The 24,431-nt window shown below is 43.8% G+C and overlaps 1 protein-coding gene across 1 annotated transcript in view; it reads left to right on the top strand.

The window, feature by feature from the left end:
- SLIT3 (slit guidance ligand 3) overlaps positions 1-24,431 on the top strand; it is a 598,836-nt gene that overhangs the window by 436,048 nt on the left and 138,357 nt on the right. Inside the window, exon 6 of the mRNA XM_077757361.1 lies at positions 6,994-7,065. Coding sequence (XP_077613487.1) covers positions 6,994-7,065 — 72 coding nt within the window. The remainder of the gene's footprint in view (positions 1-6,993; positions 7,066-24,431) is intronic.

Below are 24,431 nucleotides of genomic sequence, written 5' to 3' on the forward strand. Positions count from 1 at the left end.
CAACATGCCTTTTAAGGTTCAGGAATAATCTGTGCAGAGAATAATCTGTTTCCAGTGGAGTGAGCCCCAGGAATATAATTGGGGAACAACCACCACAGTTTTCTGGGACAGATGAGTTCCCCAGGATGGGTCTCAGAAGTTTCAGTGCTAAAACAAGAAATTTCCAGACACACTGGACATCCTGGATATAAAGCACTTTGGTCCAGTATCACAAAAAAGGGACACAAGAAAGGATGAATTTGAGATCAACCTCAAAATTGGAGAGCACATTCTGCAACAAAAACCAAACTTCCTTGATCCCTATGGTCTAAAAGTGGCCACGAAGTGAATGAAACTCTCCTCCTCATGAATTCGGGGTGTTTTCATTTGATCTGCTTTTGTTTGGTCGGTTGGTTGTTTTTGTTGTTGTTTTATTTATCTAGAAATGCTAGAAATTGGTTTCAAATGGATACTCGTCCAAATTAAATGAGAGCTCAGCTTCTCCCTAGCAACTATCCTTCATGCTAAATTGGTTTGCAGGGATTTTCCCCCTGCATTTTTCAGCGCAAATTCATTTGCCAAATCCCCAACAAACCGGAAACTATGTAAACACAGAAGTGGAGTTATTGATATTTCCCAGTGATGTGTAAAACACCCCTTTATTCTCCAAGGTCTGGCGTGCCTCTTTGGTGCTAATCCATCATCTGTGTTTGCATTATTGCAGAGCTTGGTTTCAGGAGCATGTACTGGAGGGGATGCAGTTATTCTCCTGCTGAGAAGTTGCATGTGTTGAACAGCAATATGATACATACTTAATAAAAGGTATTATGCTAGCCATGTGGCAAAGTGTGCATAAGGATGCTTGTTGAAATAGATTCATGCTTCAATTTTTAACTAAGTTCTAAGCAGGATGTTCTGATCAGAGAGCTTCATTAACCTAGGATTCTGTCCTTTACACAGTGGGTGTGGTTGGTTTAAGTCTTTGGAATACTAACAGTGACTTAATTATCTAAATATATCTGTAAATATGACTGGAGATGGACACATTAAATTTCAGAGGTCAGCAGTCACTTTACCTATTTTATACTATGCATTTGCATTTATATGCATACAATAGGAGGTATTGGATGTAATTATTATGTAAGAAAAATAGGCGTAAAGTTGTCATCTATAGACAGGAATCTTTGTGGATACATAAATAATGCATGGATTGGTAAACATATCAATATGCATGTGTTCTCGGGTCTGGTGGACAAGTGTACCAAATGTGCAAAATAATAGATTCACCTCTTTTTGTTCATTTGAGATGTTGTTTTAATGTGGAATTTCAGTAGCTCCTTAATGATGAGAAATAGTGACAATTCATTAGCAGACTGTGGCTTAGATCAAGTGTTTGATTTGCCTACAAAGTGTGGCCAGTACTCAGTTATATAGAATGTATGCTTTTCTTTTGAACATATTTTTCCCCTTTGCCAGTTAAAATAACCTTGAGCTTTTTTTTTCTTTTGAAGACCCCAGCCATCAACAGACAAATGCTTCTGTAATTTGTTCTTCAACAATGATTTTTTAGAATGTTAAACTGTCATAAAAAAACAACCTTCTGAAGCACTACTGGATTTCTTGTTTTCTGCTTAAACAGAATATAATGGGGAGAAAAGAAGCACCATGTCAGGGCTACTTCATGTTTTGTCTTCTGGCTTGTTTTAAGAAAGCAGGAATTCCCTCGAGTTGTTTGTTTGTTTGTTTGTTTGTTTTTAATAGTTGCAATGATTCAAGTACACTTCCAGTATGTATGTGTAGGAACATATATTTTTCATCAAAAACAAATTTGAATTAGTTTTTAGAATTCCCTTATACCTTTTAAGATAATCAAGATGGAAAAACCACAGGTAACACTTCTTCCAAATATTTTCAAAGGATGTCTTACACTTCATTCTGTATCCTAGGCACCTAATACAGTGTGAACATCTACTAACACTCGGTTGCTCTTACGGGTTAATTAATTGTTGGATTCCGGGACCATGGGCTTGCTTTGAATTTCTCTTGCGAATTTCATGCAGAAGTCCTTCCACTTACTGTGTGCATTTTATGGAGATGGTTTTGCTTGGAAATTAGCAAACTGTTTAATTCCAAAGAGCACTGAACCTTAGCTACTTCCTCCATTTAACGTGAGGGCTGCGGTCACGGCAACTGCAGTCCTGGAGCAAACGCTGCAGCTCGATTGGGGGCCCAGAGCAACAGTGCCCTTAGGCTAAGTTTAACCATCCAAGGGCAGAGATGCTGGGGTCGCCTAGAACCTCTGAATGAGAAGGAGACATCTGGATGGATGTGCCTTGGTATGTAGACTTTGTATCTAGATGACTAGTTGGGAATTCTACTTTTCCCCCAGATATCTAAAGCCTATCTCTGGAGATTTCTATGTTCAAGGTATTTCCTCCTCATGGGGACTCAAATGCATCAGGGAAATCATGAAATTTTCTTTCTGCCTTTGTTCTTGTTGTGTGATGGTGGTGGTGGTTAGGACATAGGTATATTGCTCTTAATATTGTAATCAGTTTTTTAAAACCCTTTTTAAAGGATTTAGATCTGCTTCTTTAAGGTTTTGAACTGCAAAAATATTTCTATACTTGCCTCAATTATGAAACTCAAAATTGTGATTGAAGGAGATGAATTGTAATAATGTTATGCTTATGAATGGGAATTCTTACAAAAGCACTATCTCCCTGTTTGCTGTTGGGGAAGATTATTTTAGGTCCTCACTCACACTGGCTTTCCTTTCTGACTTGTTTATATTCTCAGAGTATAAAAATACAGTAGTCAGAAAGCTCCTTTCTGGGAGTCTGCATTTAGTTCTTGTCAGAGGAGTCCTTTCTAAATGGACTCTGGTATCATTTTAGCACACATTGTTTGCTGAAATCTGAGCTGCCCAGGGAAATTAGAGCAGTTAATTTAATATTGTGAACGTTTTGGGGCTTCCAGGCTTAGTCACAGGCAGGAAAGTGTAAATCAAATTGAGTTTTCTGTATAAAGTAGATGACAATGAAAGTTACCTCCGAAAAACAGTCAAACTTTCCTCCTTCCACTGCCTTCCTACTCCTCATCTTCACCCTGGGCCCAGAGAAATTTATGTTATTTCAACCTCCTCCCCAGAATCTTCCCCAGGGAGGGTCTGTATGGCAGAAAGCTCCCGATGTGGTCATAGAGGAAATGCTCTATCATTACCCTCTTGTTAATAGGGCCATGGGGCCACAGCCAGGACAGCAGAGCTCATGGCTTAGAGCTTCCCACCCAGCCCTGCTATACCTTCAGGACAAGGACTTACCCTGCAACCATGCATGACCAGCCGGGAAGTCCCTGGCACTGTGCTAGGCACCAGGGCAGGCTATTTTGTATGGTAAAAATGGATTCAGTAGCAGGGAAAAATATACCTCCTTCTGCCATGGAAAAATAGAGCGCCATCAGGCATCCAAAAACCACTGAGTTCTCTGTGCTCCCCTTTCCAAAGTTCCTTTTGCACATACATGCCTCCTGAGTAATGGAGTATGGAGTGAGCAGTGGGCTTTTTGATTTGTTATTGAGAGGATCTTTGAATGAGTCCTTTTTAAAGCTGTGAATTGGACCTTTGACCTGAGAGCTTAGAACACAGTTCAGCAGCCTCCGTCAGCCCCCAGAAGCAAACTGCTAGCTAAGTCAAAGGCTTTGGCCTTAGCTCTGGAAGGTTCTCTGTGTGTTTAGTTGTGCTCCACTCCTAACACCTGCAAAGAAATGCTGGGCTTGCATTTATTCTGCGTTCCCTACCCCATGCTTCAGGACTAGCTTTTGTGTGTCTGAGATGTAACTTTCAAAGAAAACGAACCCCTGTCTGAACCAAGCGTGTATTTACTTTGCTTTAGGGGCCTCACTTATTTGCATGAAATATCAGGATTGATTGCAGGCAATTAACGACTTTTTAGGAACATTCTGTTACTCAGTGCCATAAAGATATTAATAGCTGGACAGTGAAGTAATTCTCAGGTTTTTGTTTGCTTGATGCGACCCTCCTAGGCCTTATACCCCCATAGACTTCCCTAATGAAGGACACGGATGGGGACCACTGAGGCTGGAAGACTGTTTATCTGTGGGTAGAGTGAAAGGACACAATCTTGGTTATAATAAATGTTTTCCAGAAGAGCACACTTCTGCATAAATATTTGAAATTTTGATACATTTCATACATTCTAAACCAGTCTATAAAAATACACCCACAGAGATGCTTCTTACATTAAAGCTCAGTTTTCCCCATTACTAATAAACGACTAGGTGTCAACTTGTGCCACCCACTGAACCTGTTTAAATATCATGGAACTGATCATGTGTGAGACCTCTCTGCTTTCAGCCTTACATCGACCAAGCCCCTCCCTAAGACTCTGTCCTCACAACACCAGCACCTCTGGTGGCCCGGCTCCTATGGGACGTTGACTAGTGGGCTTTGTTTTTTGTCTTTTGCCCATGTCCTTTCCCCCACTCTTTCTAATCTCTTTCCACCACGTCATTCTTTCCATTCTTTTATATTTTTTAAGTTCTTTATTTATTTATTTTGAGAGAGAGAGGGAGAGAGAGCAGGGGAGGGGCAGAGAGAGAGAGGGAGAGAGAGAATCTCAAGCAGGCTCCGCACCAGCAGCACTGAGCCTGACGTGGGGCTCAAACTCCCGAACCATGAGATCATGACCTGAGCTGAAACCGAGAGCCGGACACTTAACTGACAGAGCTGCCCAGGCACTCCTCCCTTTTTTCTAGGAGTTTCTCTTCTCCCCTGCAGATTGCATTCTTTCCATATAACATTCTGTACACTTAAGAGTATCCTGTTTGGTTTCTGGTGTTCAAAAAGAAAAGGAATAGAAAACACCTCACAGATCCAGCAAATAAGTAACATTCTAAAAGCAAGGACCTCTCTCTAAAATGTCTGCCCCAAAGCAGATAGATGCACAACAAACTGCCATCTCTACACACTCCCCCAGACTTCTCAATGTGATGATTTAGATACTTTTCTACTTAGGAGGATGCGGCCATTTTTGCCCAATTCAGCATATTTATTGAACAATTTCTTGGAGCCAAAAGCCAACTCCACTCTATTTCTGCTTGGTAAGGTTTGGTGGCCTTGGTGTGGGGCAGGGGTTGTTGATTCATTAGCCCTTAAACTGATGATAAATCTAGAAACTGGGCAGCAGTACTAGCCTGCCTTAATAGAACCTTTTCAGGGAATCAGTGGCCTCAGTACTTACGGGAAATCTTTGGAAAGGACATCCAGCAAACTCATGTTAGGAGAGACTCCGGAAGAATTCCGGGTAGCAAGAATGCTGAGATTTCACATGAGTGGGCATCAGCGAGAACTTTGAACAGTCAATGTAGAGGTTGCCGACCTAAAGAGTACTTCTGCTTCTTGAGATACCCATTTCCTATTTGTTTTTAAGTCCTAAATGTCTAAATCTTATATCATGAGCATTTATTGGGATGACTCTGTTCCCTGTGAAGTCGTGATAGAGCCCGTCTATTGTGACACATGACATCAGTCTAATTGTACGTGTTTCATTCATGTGCACTTACAGAATCCTATATCTATCGATATGGTTGCTCGATGATCATAGTATTTTAATTTTAATTCCGCCTTCCTGCCGCAGGATATAAAACCCTCCGTGAGGGTTACCTAATGTATCATCGACACATCTTTTGCACAGAGTTGTTGGGATAGATTAGTACAAGTTACAAATGAAAATCCCAGCGTCAGGAAATCCCTCCATCTAAGAGGGGCTGATTTCTTCTGAGACAAAAGAAAAAAAGTCTCTAAGGGAGTTTCTCAGTACAGCCATACTTCTTTCGGCCATTCCCCCCAAAGACAGTGGTGTGTTCTGCACACAAAATACAATAGACAGTCTGGTGCTAATACACATTTTCTGTGTCCCGTCTTTTATTTTAGCAAACAAATTACTGATATATAACATGATATTTGAGTTCAAACGCGGTGGTGACTTACACATCAGATCTATTTTGATTTAGAGATAATGGTATATATTTGTTATCCTTCAACTAAAATACCTCAATCCCCAACTAGAATGTATATTAGTCAAGCCATCCTTTTAAAAGACATTATTTTCATGCTCATAAGATGGAAAGGGAAATTTGAAAAAAAAAAAAAAAAGGAGCCCTGAAATAGGTGCATTTAATTCTCCCCAATTTAAATGTAAGTGGTACGTCTTTTAGGCAATAACAATATTCCTTTTTTTCCCCCATCAGGAATGCTTCCATCAATGGATTTCTTTAATGTTGATGGTGGTTGGTGCAGTTTGAGGGAATCTGTATTTAGTCAGAAAATGCTTCAATAGAATGACCTACCAGATGGGCCCCATAACAAAGCACAGAGGCATCAAACCACCACAGACATTTGGTGCTTAGAATAATAAAAAGACTATAAAATTAGATTAGTTGAGTCTAATTTGGAATTGGTATATTCCCCATGCACCCTCGCTGCTCTTGGGCAGATAAAGCCTTGAGATTTAGCACTGTGTCAGAGCAGAAGACTGCAACTTCCAGTAAAGGGAGACGAGGGAGAGGGAGAGAGGGAAAAAAGCATTCTGGGAGGTCGCGGAGGGCAGAGCAGTGACCTCCAATGATTTACAGGCCTTTAGCTTAATGAAATTGTTTCAGTGACATGACGGTAAGAGCTCGTAATGGATTGGATGCCCTAATGTAATGAAATTACTCCCTTCTGCCTAAAAAAAAAAAAGCGCAATTAATATTTACTGAGACCTGACAGCCTTTGGTGCGCTCGTCTGTGTAGTTCTCTCAGACAGTCAGAGAGCAGAGACGGAGCAGCGTGGCAGACAAGCTGGCTCTGCGCGAGCTCCTGGCGGGGACGAGCAGAGCCTGCCAGGGGTGGAGGGACAGGCGCTAGGGTGGCCGGGACGCCCGGCCCGGGCCGCCCAGCTCCTCGGCGCTGCCTCCACTCAGCCTTCATGCCCTCCCCTTGCTTTTCCACAGGCAACTGGACAACAACCACATCAGCTGCATTGAAGATGGAGCCTTCCGAGCGCTGCGCGATTTGGAGATCCTGTGAGTTGATTTTGCGACCGCTGCCTTGTGTGCGTGTGCGTGTGCGTGTCCGTGTGAGGAGGAGAGAGGGGGAGTGTATGTGCAGGGGGGTCTGTGTGGATGCATTTCTGTGTCTTCTGCTGCAGTGCTATTAAAATTGGGAATCAGGAGATCCCTCTGGCTCACCTTGGCCAAAGTGTTTGTAGGCAGCAAAGTGTGATTTCTCACCTCCCACGAACTGGGGTTCCTGCTAATTAAGTCTCAATTGAGTCCTTTCTCCCCCGGTGCTCCTGCGGTATTTGTTGCTGGGTGGAACAGATGGGCTGGAATAGCCCCCCGGCGCCTGCCAGAGCGTTCAGGGAGAGTGTGTTTGAGTGTGGGCATGGGAAGAGACAGGTTACAGGTCTGGGGGATAAGAGAGGGGGTAAGACCAAGGGGTCAGTAAGAATCACCCAGAATCACAAAGGGACCTTGGCACAGGGCTGGGGGTGATGCCAAACAGCCCAGTGAAGTCTGGTCATGGGCGTTGCTCCTGGGATCTCATCTTAGGTTTAAATCCAAACTTTAAGCAGTAACCTTAAAGTGGTAGGGTGAGGGCAAGATGAGAGGAGGTGGAATCCCACCCTATATAGCTTGTCTTGAGGAAAAAAATGTGTAGCTGCCTTTCTGTGCTCCAGATTTTCATATGGGTCTAACTTGATTTCAGAGGAGTCAGGGGGAGGGTGGGACTCAGCTAGGAATCATTCTGGGGTCATTCAAACTAAAGTTGAATTGTGTAAGAAAACATATTGATTGTTGTCACCCAGAGTGACACTTCTAACTGTCCCTGATTTGGAAAAAAATGGAAAGGAAGGCAATAAAGCCTAGTAGAACTTGTGTTGGGGGACATGTGGTTCAGTCCCAACTCAGCCCCTAATTAGCTGTGTGACCTTGGACAAGTCCCTTCTGCACTTGGGATCTCAGTTTTCCTGTTTGGAAAATGGAGGGTTTGTTGCTGTATCCTGCGGGTGACTTCCCTTTTCCAAGCTCTGTCATTGCTTGATTCTAAAAATAATTCTGATGGTACAGTTCTGTCCAGTGAATTATAGAGTAGAATTTGTTGAGCATCCCCCTGAAAATCAAAAAATACATAGTCACCAGGTAACGTATCTCTGACTTCCAGAAGAATGAATAAATGTCAAACAAATGAATGAATATGTAAAAAACGTCCCTTTATATGTGAAAGAAGATCCTCCTTCCACCTTCCTTTCCATCTGGCCCCCACAGATAGTAGGCACAGGTTGGAGAAAGCCTCTCCACGTTGTATGAGAAGAAGGTGATTCCAAGAGGAATCACGGGAAATCAGAGGGGATGCTGATGCTGCAAGGTGCCGGAAATCTGATGAAAGCTGCGAATTCCCGGGACAGAAACGGCAGGACCCACAGCCAGGGAGGTCAGGTTGTCAGTCCTAAGATGGATGATGGCTTCTCACCCAAACTCTGACCCCGGAACCGGCAACAAATGCGGGTCTGCTAGGGAGAGGGTGCCAGCCCAATTCAGTGACCTAGGACTTCCCTCATCAGGAGGCTGGGGCTGAGAAGGGTAGGCGCAGTTTTCCCAGCCTGCCAAAAAAGCATTTCGGGCAAGGGCTGCTAGGAGCGTGTCATCCTTTTCTTGGGAAGGATGAGAAAATTCCTTGGGAAGAGACCAGGAAATGGAAATCACCAGCTGCCACGAAACAGCTGTGACGACCTGACAGCCCGCATGTTAGTTCTCTGCACTAGGAGTGGTGATGCCACGTCTCCCTGGGAGAGCCGTCTGGGGGAGAGGATGGGGCTGGACAGTCAGTTACACCTGGGCACATGGGGTCCTGGGTGCAGTGGGACTCTGGCCAAGCTGCTCAGCCTGTCTGAGTCTGTTTCCTCGACTTTAAAAAGAGACAGATTCTGTACTGAGTGCTATCCTATCTACCCCCTAACTCTCCATCATGCCTGCACCCCCATCTGTCCCTGTCTGGGACAGAACCGGACTGCTCCTCTCTATGCCAGTGCTTTGCTATTTTTAAAATACTGGTATATTATAGCACATTGGTACACCAGGTTTCTCAAACTTGAAGCTTAAAAGGCTCTGGTGGGGGGAGAAAAGTAGTTCTCCCTATTATTGCAAAGAGCCCATAGGATCTGATTAGTTTATCCCCTCGATTCCAAACAAAGCCAGATCAATAGCTTTGTTTTAAAGACGCTCTCATTTGGCTTCACATGGCTAAGTACTTAAAATTAATCATAATCATTTATTCCATGGGTTTTTAATTTCCAACAGAGGCACATGGCTTTGGAACCATCTATCTTAATGGTGAACCATTCTGAAATTGGCTGGAGCTGACATCTCCATTTAAAGCATCTCCCCTCCTCACCCCCAGACCTTCCAAATCTCATCTGCACATTGACATTTTATAATACTTCTCCGTAATCACGACGTAGCCATCATGAAGAACTTTGCCAATGAAAGAATAAATAGTAACTAAGTGAAATCATCATATATTAACTTAATAAGTTTTTGAGAGAGAGAGGTTCAAATCACCCTATCCCCAGAAAGCTCATCTTTAAGTATTAAAAGCTTTAAAAGTCTGCAAATTAAGAAGACAAAATATAGTACTTCAGGTGTGTTTTCTCTCTGACATTAGGCAAAAACAAGGAAAGGCCCATGATTACCCCATGGAAAGCTCTCTCAAAATTAACTTAAGGAAAGTTTGTGGATGTCAACTAGTAGAAATATTTCACATGGGACCCCCCCCCCCTTATTCCATCCATTCTGTAAATGGAAATACTGTAAAACTTCTTCCCATCTAGGCTGGGGTTGGTCTCACAGGATACACTGAATGGGAACTTAGGAGGTGAGCCTGGGAGAAACACTGGTGGTAAGGAGAGAGGAATGGGCACAAGGCTGGAAAAGACTGTGACACCTGCTTGCTTGATCCTCATTTTTGGCTTACACCCAGTGAGGGAGGTCTACCACAGAATATGGTGAACAAAGAAAAAGAGCCACCATCCCCCTCCCCTTTACAGGTAACCAGCAAAAGGGCTAGGGGAAAAAAGCATAGCATGCGTGAAATTTCTCAAGGCCCCAGTGCCACCAAAGGAGAAGAATCATGGCGCACAAGATACTGCCTTTGTAGCGTTAGTTGTGCAGTTATCCGTGCCCAGTTGTGCTTTTACATACCTTCTCCCTCTGCATCCTCACAACCCTCCATGAAGCTGCCATTGCCATCTCCCTCCTTCTGCAAAGGACCCATCTCAGAGAAGCCAAGTATCTGCTTAACTAGTAAACAGCAGAGACTGTATGATTAACTCTTCTACCAAGCTGCTTTCCTGATCTGAGTGGCTAAGGCCCTCGTGGTGTTGGGTTCCTGAAGCATGGGCAATGTGGGGCACACAGTGGTGTGAACTGGCCCCAAGAGCCAGGATAGGTGAGCTATCAGTGACCCACACTCCTGCCAAGGAGAGTGCTGGAGCCCCCCACATGCCTGTGAAATTGTCGTTTCTTTTATCCAGTAAATGGGTCCCCACAAAGTTGAAGATAAATCAGACTTGCTAGGGAAAGAAAATAATCCTGCTTTTTCACTGACTCACATTCTGGTCCCAGAGACAACTTATTCTCACTTCTGGACACCACCAGTTGACTTTGACACTTAGTGGTTTGGGGGTTCCATTCTTCAGACATTCCCACGATACAGCTGCAGCTTTCTGTGTGGCCTTAAGGTTCTTAACTGGGAGTTTCTAGAACTCAGATGCCCTTCTGCTACCCAAATCATTGGCCTTTCATTTTTACCTGTTCTATACATTTGGCGATCCACGTAGTCGGTTTCCTCCAAGTTGTTCTTATACTACAATCAAATATGCCAAGACTGCATTTCTGACCCTGTGTGGTCAGGAATCATTTGTTGCGGTGCTCTGAGCCACGGGTTTCCTTGCCAGCCAGGTTGAGGACAGCCAGGCGTTTCGCCAGTAATACCAGGCACCTCCCTGCCCAACATGCCATCCTGGGTCAGAAAATTGTTTAATGAAAAAAAATTAAGCACATGGACAAATGAAACAAAAATGAGAAAACCTGGTTAATAAAATAATTAACTTTTTTCAATAGGACTGTGGGAGAGGAAAAAAGATTTTCAGACATTATCTCCTGACTACATGCAGCAAATCGGAAGTTTAGTAGATACACTGCAGAAATGCCAACTGAAGATGTCAGGAGCATAGCCCAAAAGTGCTCGTATATCCCAGTGAGTAGCTTACCCTTGATAAATCCCCGGTACCAGCTAAATTGAACGCAGGTCCAACACATCTGCAGATAACCAGTGTGTGCTGTTTGGAAGGTCTCGCTCCATTTATGTCACTTATCAATTTTGGAAATTCAGTGACATTATTGTAGGCTGGGCCTGGAAGGACCCTAGTTGTCTCCAGAATGACCTTTTATTTGAGATAAGGCACAGAAAGATTGAGAGCAGAGGAGAGCGAGGCCCAGGCCGCACAACGTTTTGTTCCTGGACACCCCACTTCCCTCACCGTTGTTCAGGCTCTGGCTAGGAGATTTGCCATGGGAAAAGAGCAAGTTGGTGGCAGCAAAGGGTCAACAACCTGGGTCTGCAGACCTTTGATCCCTTTGCCACATTGGGCACCTCCATGCAACTAGGGTATTCAGAAAAAAATCCTCAGTAAGATCAAGGATCCTAAGCACAGCTGTCCTCTCAAAACCATTATTAAGTGTTTGGTATTATTTCAGAGATTTGGGGCAGGAGGGAAACTTTAGTACATAACAGGATCAGGGAATGACCCTGCTTTCAGCTCTCATAAAACCAGAGGTTGCAAACTAGATAGATCTCAGACTATATTGCAGACACAGATGAGTTTTTTAAAATCCTGTTGAGTAGTTTTCATTGAAATTAGCATTTTTGTATTTTCAAATTACAAAATTCTGCATAAAAGTACAGATTCCTAGCTTTAGATTTCTGGCGAGCCAGAAGCATTGGCAACCCCGTGCTGCCAGTGTGACAATCAGTTGTAGCTAAAGGGCACATTCCCTCCTTAGATGGGATGTGTAGACTCCACTTTCCCACTGACCTCCATTCATGTCAGTTCCCCGCCAGCCCAGGTGGCCCCTGCCTTAATCCATCTAAGATGCAAGGACACACTGTGTGCCAGCATGGTGCTAAATACCAGACAGTAAAGCTTTAGAAGAGCAGAGTCTCTGGCGGATGAAACTCTATGGGCCAGAGCTTACCAGAATTGTTGAGTGGACATGTACAAGCAGAGCTAAGTGATGTGGAGTCCAGAACTCCCAAACCGAGTGGGGACACCACAGAAGCAAGCAGGAATCTCTCATTCCCCATCATCTGGGAAGTTCTTCTCAAGAGTTGCACTAGCCTCCAAATTCCCTTTGACTTTAAAGCAGTGGTCATTGGATTTATGCAATTGATAAGAAAAAAGAGATAAACATCCCCGCACCCAGTTTCATCTCCCTGGACCCCTTCATCATCCCATGTCCTGAGCTCCTTTGTAGCCCACATTTAGAGAGATTCAAGACTGAAAGCACTGGTGTGTGGAAAGTGACCAGACATTTAGGGTAGTTTTAATTCAGCCACATCTGGACAGGTATGACAGGGCTTGACCCCAAGCCCCACTTGTAGACATAGAAGAAGAAAGTCCTTTGCTGGTGTAAGAAGACAGTGACAAGAAATTGACAATAATCCTGAGACCCATGTCAGGGAGCACTCACTTCTCTAGCATGGGGTTGTTGTCCTGGCTGAAGGGTGCTGGGCATTGGGTATAAGGACATTCATAGATGCTGTCAGCCCAGTGCAGAAAACCCAGAGCTTTATAAAAGTGGAAGTCTATCTTCCACTTCAACTGAGCTTCCTCTGAATGTAGAACTAGGTGCCCTGATTAACAAATAATAATTAATAATATATAATACAATGATATTATAACAATAGTGTAGTCACTATAGATATTATAATAACTATTATGGCCTCTAGTTCTTAGTGTCCACTATTTTGCAGGTACTATGATAAGATATTAGGATGCAGCATTTTATGTAAATCCTCACCTCTACCTTACAAATTAGAATCTCCTAATCATTTTTCTCTTGAGGAAACTGAGGCTTAGAGAAACTGAATGGCTTGCCCAAAGTGACACTGGCAAGTATACAGGGACTGCTCTTCAAGTAGCAAATACCCAGCCCCTGCACTTCACTGCTCTGCTACAAAAAATAAAAATTAAATGATGCATTCTGCAGCGCATGTACCAGAGAAACTTATTATATGCATTAGTAAGATGACAGACTATCGTAAATGCCCACAGTGATTCAGGAATGATAGTTTTTCCTTTTGAAAAGTTGACCCACAGGGCACTCAGATCTAAACCTATGACCTCAGCTTAATCAGACTTACATCCAGTTCTACAAACTGCCCCAGACCTGGAGGCACAAGGCCACATTTGACTTTGGGGATGTTAGAGTCTTCCCACAGGACTGGCCGCCAGTCCAGCTTCACCAAACGGGGTGGTTTGGGGTTCCTTTCCTCACTGAAATATAGTAGCAGTAATACCAACCCCTTAGGCTACTATGTGGATTAAAGGAGATACCATAGGTGTGTGTCTAGCAAATAGCACACACCCGACTGGATGCTCGTCACAGTCAAAGCTGAAGGATACACCTAACTACACTGTCTCATTGCCTTATCTCCAGAACTTCACACAATCCTGGAACATAGTAGGTAGTCATTTAAAGATAGAGAACCCAAACTGAGTTAAAATTAACTAACTGAATTGAAACCTACTCCACTCTATAATGTCTATGTTATGTCTCAATCCTACTCAGAACTAAGGTTGTGATTGTCCCAGAATTATTTTAAATATTGAACAATGTAGTATTTTACTGAAACAGCACCTTTGGTTTTTTATTTCTCCAGCTAAATGGAGATTTTTTTTATTACCAATGAAAAAATTAGACCCATAGTGAAAATTGGTGTTTTCTAACAGACAAGACTCATTTTCATTTACTTATAAAATGTTTCACCTGGGTTTCTCTGGGAGCTGGAAACATTTATTTCAACTGAATTTGGAATCAGGATATTTAGTCATGACATAGCTTTGAATATAGAAATGTCATTGCCTAATGAAAGTCTTAAAATATCTCCAGAATATGATTTTTTTGGTACTATGCTACAAATTGTGATTTGTCCAGGCAATCAGAATTAAAATTGCACTTTGTGGAAGGCACCAGTAACTTCCATTCAGCTCCCAGAATACTAGGAAAGGAACTGGGTTTTCTGTAAATGCTCATGTGGGCCACACAGCACACCCCTCTTCCTTTGTAGTCACCCAAACTCAAGGCTTATAGTCATGTTCTTAAAATGACTAGCTTGGTTTTAAGAAAACTTAAGGAAAAAGTGACATTTTCTCTGAAATACAGGATAATTTTTTCCATTTAAATAAGTGGACCTTGAATAATTCAAGTAGCTAGAATTGGAGTAAGGGAAGATATTCTAGTGGTTTCCATTTGATTTCATGTTCCTGTTAATTAAAGGCTAGTTTAGACTCTGAAAAGAAAATGCATTGGTGTACATTCCTGGGTTAAGAGGATGTGGTGAAGGTCATTGAACTGTTTGTTCTTGAGTGCAGAGGATCTGTGAATTGATAGGACTCCCATGATCAGCTTCTCCTATGAGTACCACTTGGGTGGAATCAGGTGATGGAAGTCTTGATGTTCGTGGGAGCCACAGACTCCAGCCACCAGGTCTCTGGGCTAAAATTCTGTCTTGACAAACTAGGTTTGGGAGCAGCCTTTTGGTTTTCTTTATCCCATCTAAAACAAACTAGAAAATAACTCTGCATCTTTGGGTGGGGGGGAAGATAACAGAGTTTTCTCTCTGGGGCAAGATGAAGAGGCCAGTGGGGTCAGTTCACTCCAAAAATGCAGCTTCTACACTGATTTGCAAATGTGCTTCCACGCCGATGGTCAGCCTCTGCGCTATTTCTATCCCCCAGCGGCCAGGATTCACTTTGGTGACCAGTATGTGAGTGCATTCAGTGAGTATCTTGCCCTTTGTTCAGCTCTCATCTCATGGCTCTTGAGGATCTCCAGGCTGAGAACCATGGTGCCTTGAAGAGCCGGACCTGCCCCTTGCTGGAGCTGCCACTCCCATCCAGGATGCAGAATGTTAGATGGTTTGGCTCATCTATGGCCAAGAGTCCATTACTCTGTAGAACTGTGTCCTAAAAGCCAAGTCCTAGGAACTCAAGCAGGAAATTGACCCCTTCACCCCTTCCTGTTAGTTGGCTTTATGGAGGGGAGGATGGCATGGGGAAAACATGGAGATGCAGTGCCAGGGAGAAGCAGAACATCATCCCTACCTTTCTCTGAGCTTCCATTTCCTATATGCAGAAACCCTCAGAAGAAGGGATGAGGAGGAGGAAGGGTGGAAGGAATCTGATTCCGTTTCTCCAATGTCATATTTGGATTCTTTGGACTCACAGAAGCACTAGAGTGCCCATTCCCCTTTGACTTATAATTAAACCAGAGGACCCCCGCTACTGATTAATAGTTGATTGAAAACTTCAGCTATGGAATTTGATGTTTTAAACTGTTGTAGTCTTTATGGTGTTTCAAAAAATTAGAATTAGTTGTCATGTGTGAAACTCAGGTAATTTTATTTATAAGTTTCTAAATTCAACTTCCCCAAAATATCTGGAGGCTGTGGCAACCCTGGCCATGCATGTGTCTCTGATTGTCTGGGGCTGCACTGTCCAACAGGACTTTGCGTGATAAAGGAAATGCTGCTTATGTGTGTTATCCCGCATGACAGCCACTAACCACATTGTGACTCTTGAGCACTTGAAATACGGCTAGTACAACTGAGGAACAGAACTTTCATTTAATTCTAACTGATTTAAATTGTAATCACCAACTTTAGCTCATGGCTACTTTATTGGACAGCGCAGGTGTAGAGCTGAGTGACGAATACCCCTTTTGGACAGGGATTGCCCTCTACAAATCTCCATAGCTCCCACTGGGCCTGCTTTCCTATTTGCTTTGTTCCAAACCACTAGAGCTGTTTCACATTTACTAAGAAGCACATTTAAACAGATAATTTTCTGAGGCTAAATACTTTAAGATCTCTGCCACTCCCCTCACCCTCCACTCTGTCCTTTCTCTATCTGAATTTAACCATTTGGATCTTTTACCTGCAAAATACCCGTTTTCATTGAAACCCAGGAGTATGATTATTAAAACTGTCTCCCCCTCAAAGCAAAAACCTCTCTCTGTGAAAATTAGTTTCCTGATTCCAATTATTCACTTCTTTCAGGCTTGCAAATCACTTCCAAGAAGTCAACTGGGTAGGAAAATCACTCCCATGTCTGGACCCGTCCCTTCTCCATACATAAGCTAGATTATGTGGCAGCTAGTTAAGGAAGCCAGCCCATTAACCCGACAGAAGCTGAAGCTTTATTTTCATAAAGAGAAAAAGAGCCGACCCTGTAGAACTTTTCAAATGCAGTGGGGGTTAATTGTGACTTTCAGAGTTGGGCCAGATGTCCTATCTTTATACAAATCTGGATATCCACAACTCCTTCCACTGCTGTCTGGAAAACAGTTCCCATTCCAAATTGCCATTTTAGAGCCAGCACCAGTCCAGTGGGAATCGGAGAGTGGAACTGTAGCTTGGAAAGACCCTGGAGGTCAACGAGTCCTACACTTTATTTTAAAAGAAAGAAACTCCTCAGAAGGCTGAGTGACTTATACATAGCCATGGAAATTTTTCATAGGAGAACCAAGCCAGAAAACAGGTCTATTGGCTCTTTGTCTAGTGCTCTGTATTACCACCTACTTTTCCCCTGTATTAGCAAAAGGGAAACAAAGAATAGTGAAGCCAACCTCTATGTTCTTTCCAGCCCATTATCTCTTAATCTCTAGCATTTTCCCAGAGAGAACAGTATATGTTCAGTATGGGGACAAATACCCTCCCTTTCTAGGGCCTTCTAGTCCTGCATCCACTGATTGGGTGATGACCACCCCAGTGTCCAACAGGTTGCTGTCTATTAGGAAGGCAATCTGGGAAGAGATTGAATTCTACATCATTGATCCTGGCTATCAATGGTGACCAGAAGTCCAGCCAGTGAGCAACAGGGGTCCCTGCCCCTCTTTGAAGCCCAAATAGCCCAATTAAACTGTGTCTAGCTCCCTGAGAGAGCCCCCCTCCCTTACAAACATCAGAGGGTAAACCCAGACTTCGCCAGCATCTCTGCTGAGAAACAGAGCCTTCTGCACACTGTAGCTTGGTTCTGAACTGTTCACAAGAAACACCCTATAGGTTTAGCCACAGGACTGATGCATGTGGTGTATGGGAAGCTGGCAAGGGCACACCTTCCTGCTGGGACACAGCCTTAGCCTTAGAAACAGAAACTTCCTCAGGGCTCTTTGTCTCAAGTGATGATAGTGGGGTGGGGAGAGGGAACCTTGAATAATTTTCTATCAATTAAGATAGTCCATTTCGATTGTAGGTTCCTCGTGGCTACCCTCTTGGAGATGCAGTGTAGAAGGAAGGCGTTAACCACATTTCACTATTAAAATGCTTTAATTTTTTTAACTTTTTATTTATTTTAAGAAAGAGAGAGAGAAGCCTGAGTATAAACAGGGGAAGGGGCAGAGAGAGAGGGAGGGAGAGAGATAATCCCTGGCAGGCTGCACACTGTCAGTGCAGAGCCCAGTACAGGGCTCGATGAGCCCATGAACCACGAGATCATGACCTGAGCCAAAGTCAAGAGTTAGACGCTTAACCGACTGAGCCATCCAAGCACTCCCAAATACTTTGATTTTACATATATATATAAATATATATATACACACATACATATATACACATATATACACACACACATATATACACGCACATATATGTATATGTATATTATATATTTGATATATGTGATATGTATGTGTTAGGGGTGTGTGTGTGTGTGTGTGTGTGTGTGTGTGTGTGTGTGTGTGTTTGATTCAGATTGTTAAAGTGATCTTTTTGGTTTCGAGACTAAAAACTGGCATCTGTAATCCAAATCCGAGGTATGTCTCATTTGTGATTTTTGTTACCTAAGATAATTTAATCACCAATGTTAATAAACCAGACTTCATATGAAAACCCTAGATGTCTGGTTTTCTCTTAAAAAAAAAAAAAAGGAATAAGCTGCAGTGCTTGCACCCACATTCCAGCATAGCGACAAGCCTTTGAAACAAGAAGTGACCATGCCATGTGGCAGAGGTGGGATTGATATGGAACCCACACAACCCACTTATTCAGATGTAAAAGCCTGGCTCCTACAAGCAATTGAGTTTGTACTCCTGGATCAGCCCAGGCGACTGTTCAGAGTGGAAATTTATTTTTATGAAAAGATGCCAAAAGCATGACCCTTCACATTCTAAAACTCATCCATCCATGCAGTAAATATTTATTGAGTTGTCCTGTGTGCCAGACACTGAGCTGGGCCCTGCCTATACAACAGGGCACAAAACTCGCATGTCCTCTGCCCTCTCATTGTGCACACATCAGTGGGCATTCAAGACCTCCCCATTCTTCCTCTCTTACAGGCTGAAATGCAGCTGAGGGGGAAATCGTCCATGTCTCCCCCTCTCGCCTGCAAACTCACCTGTTCAGTTATGTAAGTTGGAGGACATTCTTCCAACCTCAGCCCATTGCAGACATCTTGGCACACTGGCAACTTCCTGATTTCTAAATAATGTAGTAGACAAGATTGATCGTCCGGGTTCCCAGCTTATGGGTGATGAAACAGGATCGGGAGAGGCCACCTCATTCATGTTGTCCTTTAAGTACATTTTACAATTAAATTGGTCATTCGGAAAGCAGTTGAATGCATCTGAATCACCACTAGGCAGTGTCTGTGACGATCTCAAAAAACTGGGTAAGGAGTTCTTCAGAATTAAGGGACCTAAAACACTGGAGCCTGCACTACCAGGCATCTGACTGAGCAGTGGCACAATTTGAAGATTCATCTTTCTCTTTTGATCTTCCACTTTTTACATTTATTTTGGAGGCATCTTTTTTTTTTTTTCCTTTTCACACCGGGGCTCTGCTGGGTAGAGTGAGATGAGTTTCTGCTTGTCACAATATGAATATATAATGAAGGAAGAACCAAAGACAAGCCCTTTTGTTAAGGAATCTGTACCATCAAAGGCTCAAATTGGCAGCTGATTGTTTTTATTTATTTCTGTAGGTTTTACATGACACCTGGAGACCATTTAAAATGTTACTTGGCGGTGAGAGCACTGTGTTTAAAAATAACGCTCACCCGGTGCCAAATCACTTTAGAGTCGGGTACAAATATTGAGACAAAAACCCCAGCTGTTATTGCTTTGGCTGCTAATTTGAGGTGTCAAATGAGAGCTCGCTTGCTATACGTCAGTGAATAAGGCCCCTTGTGAGATCATTATGTTTTCTAACAGTTGAGAGTAATGGACTAATCAGTGCAGCATCAGTTGTTTTCATTATATGCCCACACAATGGTTATGAGCTTTAATTTAAACGGTCCGCAGGGAGATCAAGGAAATCAGTAATAGGCGGCACCCAGGATAGTCCCGGAGAGCAGGTGATATGAGAGGTGGCTTCCCACCATCCTTTCTCCTCTCTCTCTTCATCCCCTCCTGCCCCCTCTCCCCTTGGAGACTCACTACCTGCTGCAAATAGCCAAAACATGAGCTTTGCTTAAGAAGCAGACCTGTATTCTTGGTTCTGCAGGGTATGCTTAAAAATTCCAGTCCACCGATCCAACAGTAAAGGTGGCGTCTGACAGCGATTAGACTTGTTAGCCCAACCTTAACCTCAGAAGGCTTTAAGACCCAATCTCTCTCTTCTGTCTAAGTCTCCACCACTGCCCTCACTCTCTATGCTGGGCTCTCTGTTCTATGGATGAGAGGAGGGTCGGGTAATGCTATTGCCTTTGAGCAGCCTTGGCAGTGAGGCAACACCACATTCCCTGCCACATGGAAGTCTGTGAGCGCTGAGAGCAGCACTAGCCTATAGGACTCATCTCTGCCTTGGAAAAGACATGGAAATTGGACAGCCAGCATCTGTCAGATAATCCTATAAGAGGCAATTTTGTGTAACAGTTAAAACTATAGGGCCCTGGTATCCCTCTTGCCTGTATTTGAACACTGGCTTCCACAAGTTTATGGCTATGATTAAGGCAGAGTTCATTGATCTTTCTTAGGCTCCAAACTGAAAGTGACGACCTCAGGATTGTTGGGAGAATTAAATGAGATAATGTGTGAAAAGTGCTTAGCCTGGTGCCAACACATAGCAGATACTTAATAGTTAATATTTTAACTGCTGTTACTGACATCTTTACAGAAGGATCTTGGCAAGCTCAAACTAAAGCAATATTCTTTACTAGTCTCACTCATTAAAAGGCAGAGTTCGTGGAAGAACCTATAACATTCAGTTTAGGTTTTCTCAAAGGATGCGTCATTATACATTCTTCCTGATTTCTGGAGTTTCCTAGGGCCTCCAGCCAAAGCAGAACAGTGCACAGCTAGGTGAGAAAGGCAAGTTCAACCTGGCTAGGAGGGGGACATTCAGGGGAGCTTCATCCAGAAATGACTTGAGTCAATCAGTTAGAGAGACTCTGGGCTGGGGGAAAGACTTGGGGATGCCACTCTCAACCTCAGTGGGCATTTGGCCTGTGCTCTTTTGCAGCCAAGTTCACAAAGAGACAGCACCTACATACATTCTAGTGGGCTGAGCCAGCCAACAGCACTTACATTCCCAGGACCAAGGAGGATGTGGAAGGGCCTGGTCATCAGCAATAGGCCTTGATTCCTGGTGCTGTGATGGCTGTCATTCAGCAGCCTCTAAGCAAGACCAGGACAAGCTGGTCCTGCTTTGACATGTAAACAAGAGAAGAGAGCAGGCACCTAAAGCATCCTCAGTTCATTCCTCTTTCCCAGTCTGAGCCAGCAAGGGGGAGAAGCAAAAGTGAGCCCTCAACCCCTCCCTTTGAGGTCTACATGCTGCCAGAATCCCCCTGTGCTTTTCATCCCCCATGCCGGCAGTTTAGATATTTCCTACAGGGTCCATCCGCAGTATTTGCTCTCAGCTGCTCTTCAGAAAATGATGCTGCCTACTTTGGTTTGTGTCTGCCCCCTGTGAATTCAATATAGGTACTGCTGGAGAAGTTATATCTTCAGGGCCTAGAGTGCTGGCCATTGGACCCTGGTGTCTATAAGTACAAGTCAAGGCATCTCCAAGCTCACTTTAAAAAGACGTTCTGCTGCCATGGCTGCTGATGACTCCCCAGGAGTCTCCTTCCTGGGGTTGTTAAGGAGGGAACCACCTTATTTACCTAGACTTAAGGAACAGTCAGCCTGCCTTGAGACAAGGGAAATAGGCCAATCTTCTAAGAGGGTTTATCCAACCCACAGAGTTTAGATTCCCAGAGAGGAAGAGGAGGGGCTCAGAGAGTATCCCAAGAAGGTTGGCACACTGGGAAACTGCAGTGGCACTTATTGTGGATGCCTGGTTTTGCAATTATGTGATACATGCTCACAGATAATATTGCTGCATTAGAGCCAATTACATAGTGTTATAGACACACAACATGCAGATTACACCCAGAGCCAAGAAAGCACAGAGTGATAAAGTGATGGCCTAATCAGAGGAGACAGAGGGAAATGTCAGCCTTATTAAGGTTTCCAGGGTGGTGTGGATGCAGCTGGACTTAGCTCCTCCAGATCAAAGATGGCTATCTTGAGGGATGTGAGGGAGAGTCACACTCCAGCACTCAGCAGAGAACAGTGGGGAGCCAGGGGCAGATGCCAAGTTGGAGCTTTCCAAGGGTGATTACAACTACCTCCGTCGAGGGCTGTGTACTGTTTCAGAGCTTGGGCCTCTTTCTAAGCAGGAAAGCACCATGCCCTCCACAAAAGAGGTTTTCAAGTCCCAGAGTCAGCAAGAAGGTAACCTATATACTGTCCCCTACACTTAGATAAAGGCTCTATTCTTAACTATGCCTCTAGCTCAATGGTTTTCAAACTTGAGCTTGCATGAGAATCCTCTGGAGGGTATGTTAGAACACACGACTGGGACCCCACTCAGAGCTTCCCATTCAGTGGGTCTAGGTGGGGCCTGAGGATATGCATCTCTGGTAAATTCCTAGGTGATGCTGCAGGTCTGGGGACCACACTTGGAGAACCACTACCCAAGTTTTCATCCCATACTCAACCCAAGGTGGATTTACCTGCCCTGTCCCTTGAACAGAGCCTTCTCCTTGGCTCTGATTTCATCACAGCATTGTAGATTCTGGACACAGTAGGACCCATCTTCCAGACGGGACTGTGATGCAGGTCAGAAATGTATGCATTCTAGAGTCAGACCATCTACTTTAGATTCCTAGCCCTCCTGGTTGCTGCTTGGGCTTTCCTACCAGTGTTTTGACAGTCTCTGACCTAATCCCCTCTTCTTACAGAACAGTTATTCCACTTGCCCAGCAGATCACAGTTAATTACTGACAAAGGCAGGACTGGAATTTCCCAGTTCTAGAGCAGCAAGGATCAGTGAACATTTTCTATAAAAAGGCAGATGTTAATATTTTAGGCTTTGTGCCCTGTGGGCTCTGTCACATCTATTCGGCTGTTGTGACATGGAAGCAGCCATAGACAATCCATAAATGGGTGGATAAAACTTTATTTACAAGAAACATTCAATATTGGATGGGATTTGACCTGTGGGGAGTAGTCTGTCAACCGCTGGAACAGATCAGTACGTGCACAGCTTCCTCATGCATTCTTCATTACTGGGGAGCCTTGTCTTACCACAGCGCCCTGGTATTTAGCTGAGGAACATAAGTAGTTTTTCATGGTAGAAGGGTTCTAGTTGTGCTCTACAGGAGCAATAAGTTCACTAATCCCTTAGTGCCCTGGGGGAGAAAAGTTTAATGTCCTCATCCTGGTGCTCACAATCGAGGGGAAATGGGATCCATTGTTAAAAGTAGCATTGTCCACATGGATCATTTTAATAGGGAAAATGATCCTTTTTCATTAAACATTTGTGTTCCGATTACGACAAAACAGAAGAGTGACTATACAGTGTACCGGCCACACTTAGTCTCAATATAAATACAGTACAATAGAGAAGGGTTCTATAAAAAAAAAAAAAAAGAAGAGGGAGGTAGACACACTGTCTTTAAATCTCATGAGGGTGGGGAAGGAATGGCCTTATTTCTAGTTTAGACTGAAATGCCCGTTCAGGAGCTTCTGATGGTGCAAAAGGGGGGAGGCCAGAGTAGTTCTGAAGTCTTACAGAATTAATCTGACCCTGAGCTTGATCTTGACACCTGATGGAAAATGCTGAATTGAGAGCATTTATTTGGTGGGAAACCTCCAACTCGGGTGACTAGGGGTAAGGCGTGTTTTCTCAAAATCTGTCCAAAGGAGCAGAGCCTCAACCTAGGGTTGAGGCTAAAGTCTGGAAGTGGCAGAAACTCTCCAAGAAATGGAGGTAAATAAGACAAGGTAGGGGCGCCTGGGTGGCTTAGTCGGTTAAGCGTCCGACTTTCACTTAGGTCATGATCTCGCGGTTCGTGGGTTCGAGCCCCGCGTCGGGCTCTGTGCTGACTGCCAGCTCAGAGCCTGGAGCCTATTTCGGTCTGTGACTCCCTCTCTCTCTGACCCTCCCCTGCTCACGCTCTCTCTCTCTCAGAAATAAATAAAACATTAAAAAAAAAAAAAAGACGAGATGATGAGGTCACCATGGCCTAGTCTGGGCCAGCCATCCGGGAAGGCAAGGGGAGGCATTGTCAGACCCACACATTTATTTTCCTGTTGGTTAATTTTCAAGGAAGTTAATAGAACAGGAAGCACTTGTGCAGTTCTTTCTAGCTTTGGGTGCCAGAGTGGACATGACAGAGAATGTCCATGCTAGGGTAACAAGCTTGCCTGAAAACAGGAGACAGTGGGTAAGTCAGGAGACATTGTGGTGTAAAAAAAAAGAACAGTAATTCCTAAATCCTCCAGGAGCTCATGTGCTACCCTGGGTGTCCCTCTGGTAGCTTTAAATTGTTCATCTATAAAAGGGGGATAAGAAGTCCAACCTCAGGGTTCTACAAGCATGAAATGAGATGAATGTGAAAGCATATTGTAAATTGTAAAATACTAAACAAACCCAAGCTAAAACAACTAAGCATTGCGTACGAGCCAGGCTGTGTGTAACAAGTGTGCTCTCCGTGCCTGGTTTCAGGGCATGGTAGTTAGCTGGATAATGCCCCTCTCTCCACAAAATGTCCCTGTCCTCATCCCAGGAATTTAGGAATGTCACCTTATATGGCAAAATGGACTTGAGAGATGTGACTAAG

This window comes from Crocuta crocuta, unplaced genomic scaffold (assembly GCF_008692635.1).
Source record: "Crocuta crocuta isolate KB4526 unplaced genomic scaffold, BGI_CrCroc_1.0 scaffold131, whole genome shotgun sequence".
In the NCBI taxonomy this organism is placed as follows: Eukaryota; Metazoa; Chordata; class Mammalia; order Carnivora; family Hyaenidae; genus Crocuta; species Crocuta crocuta.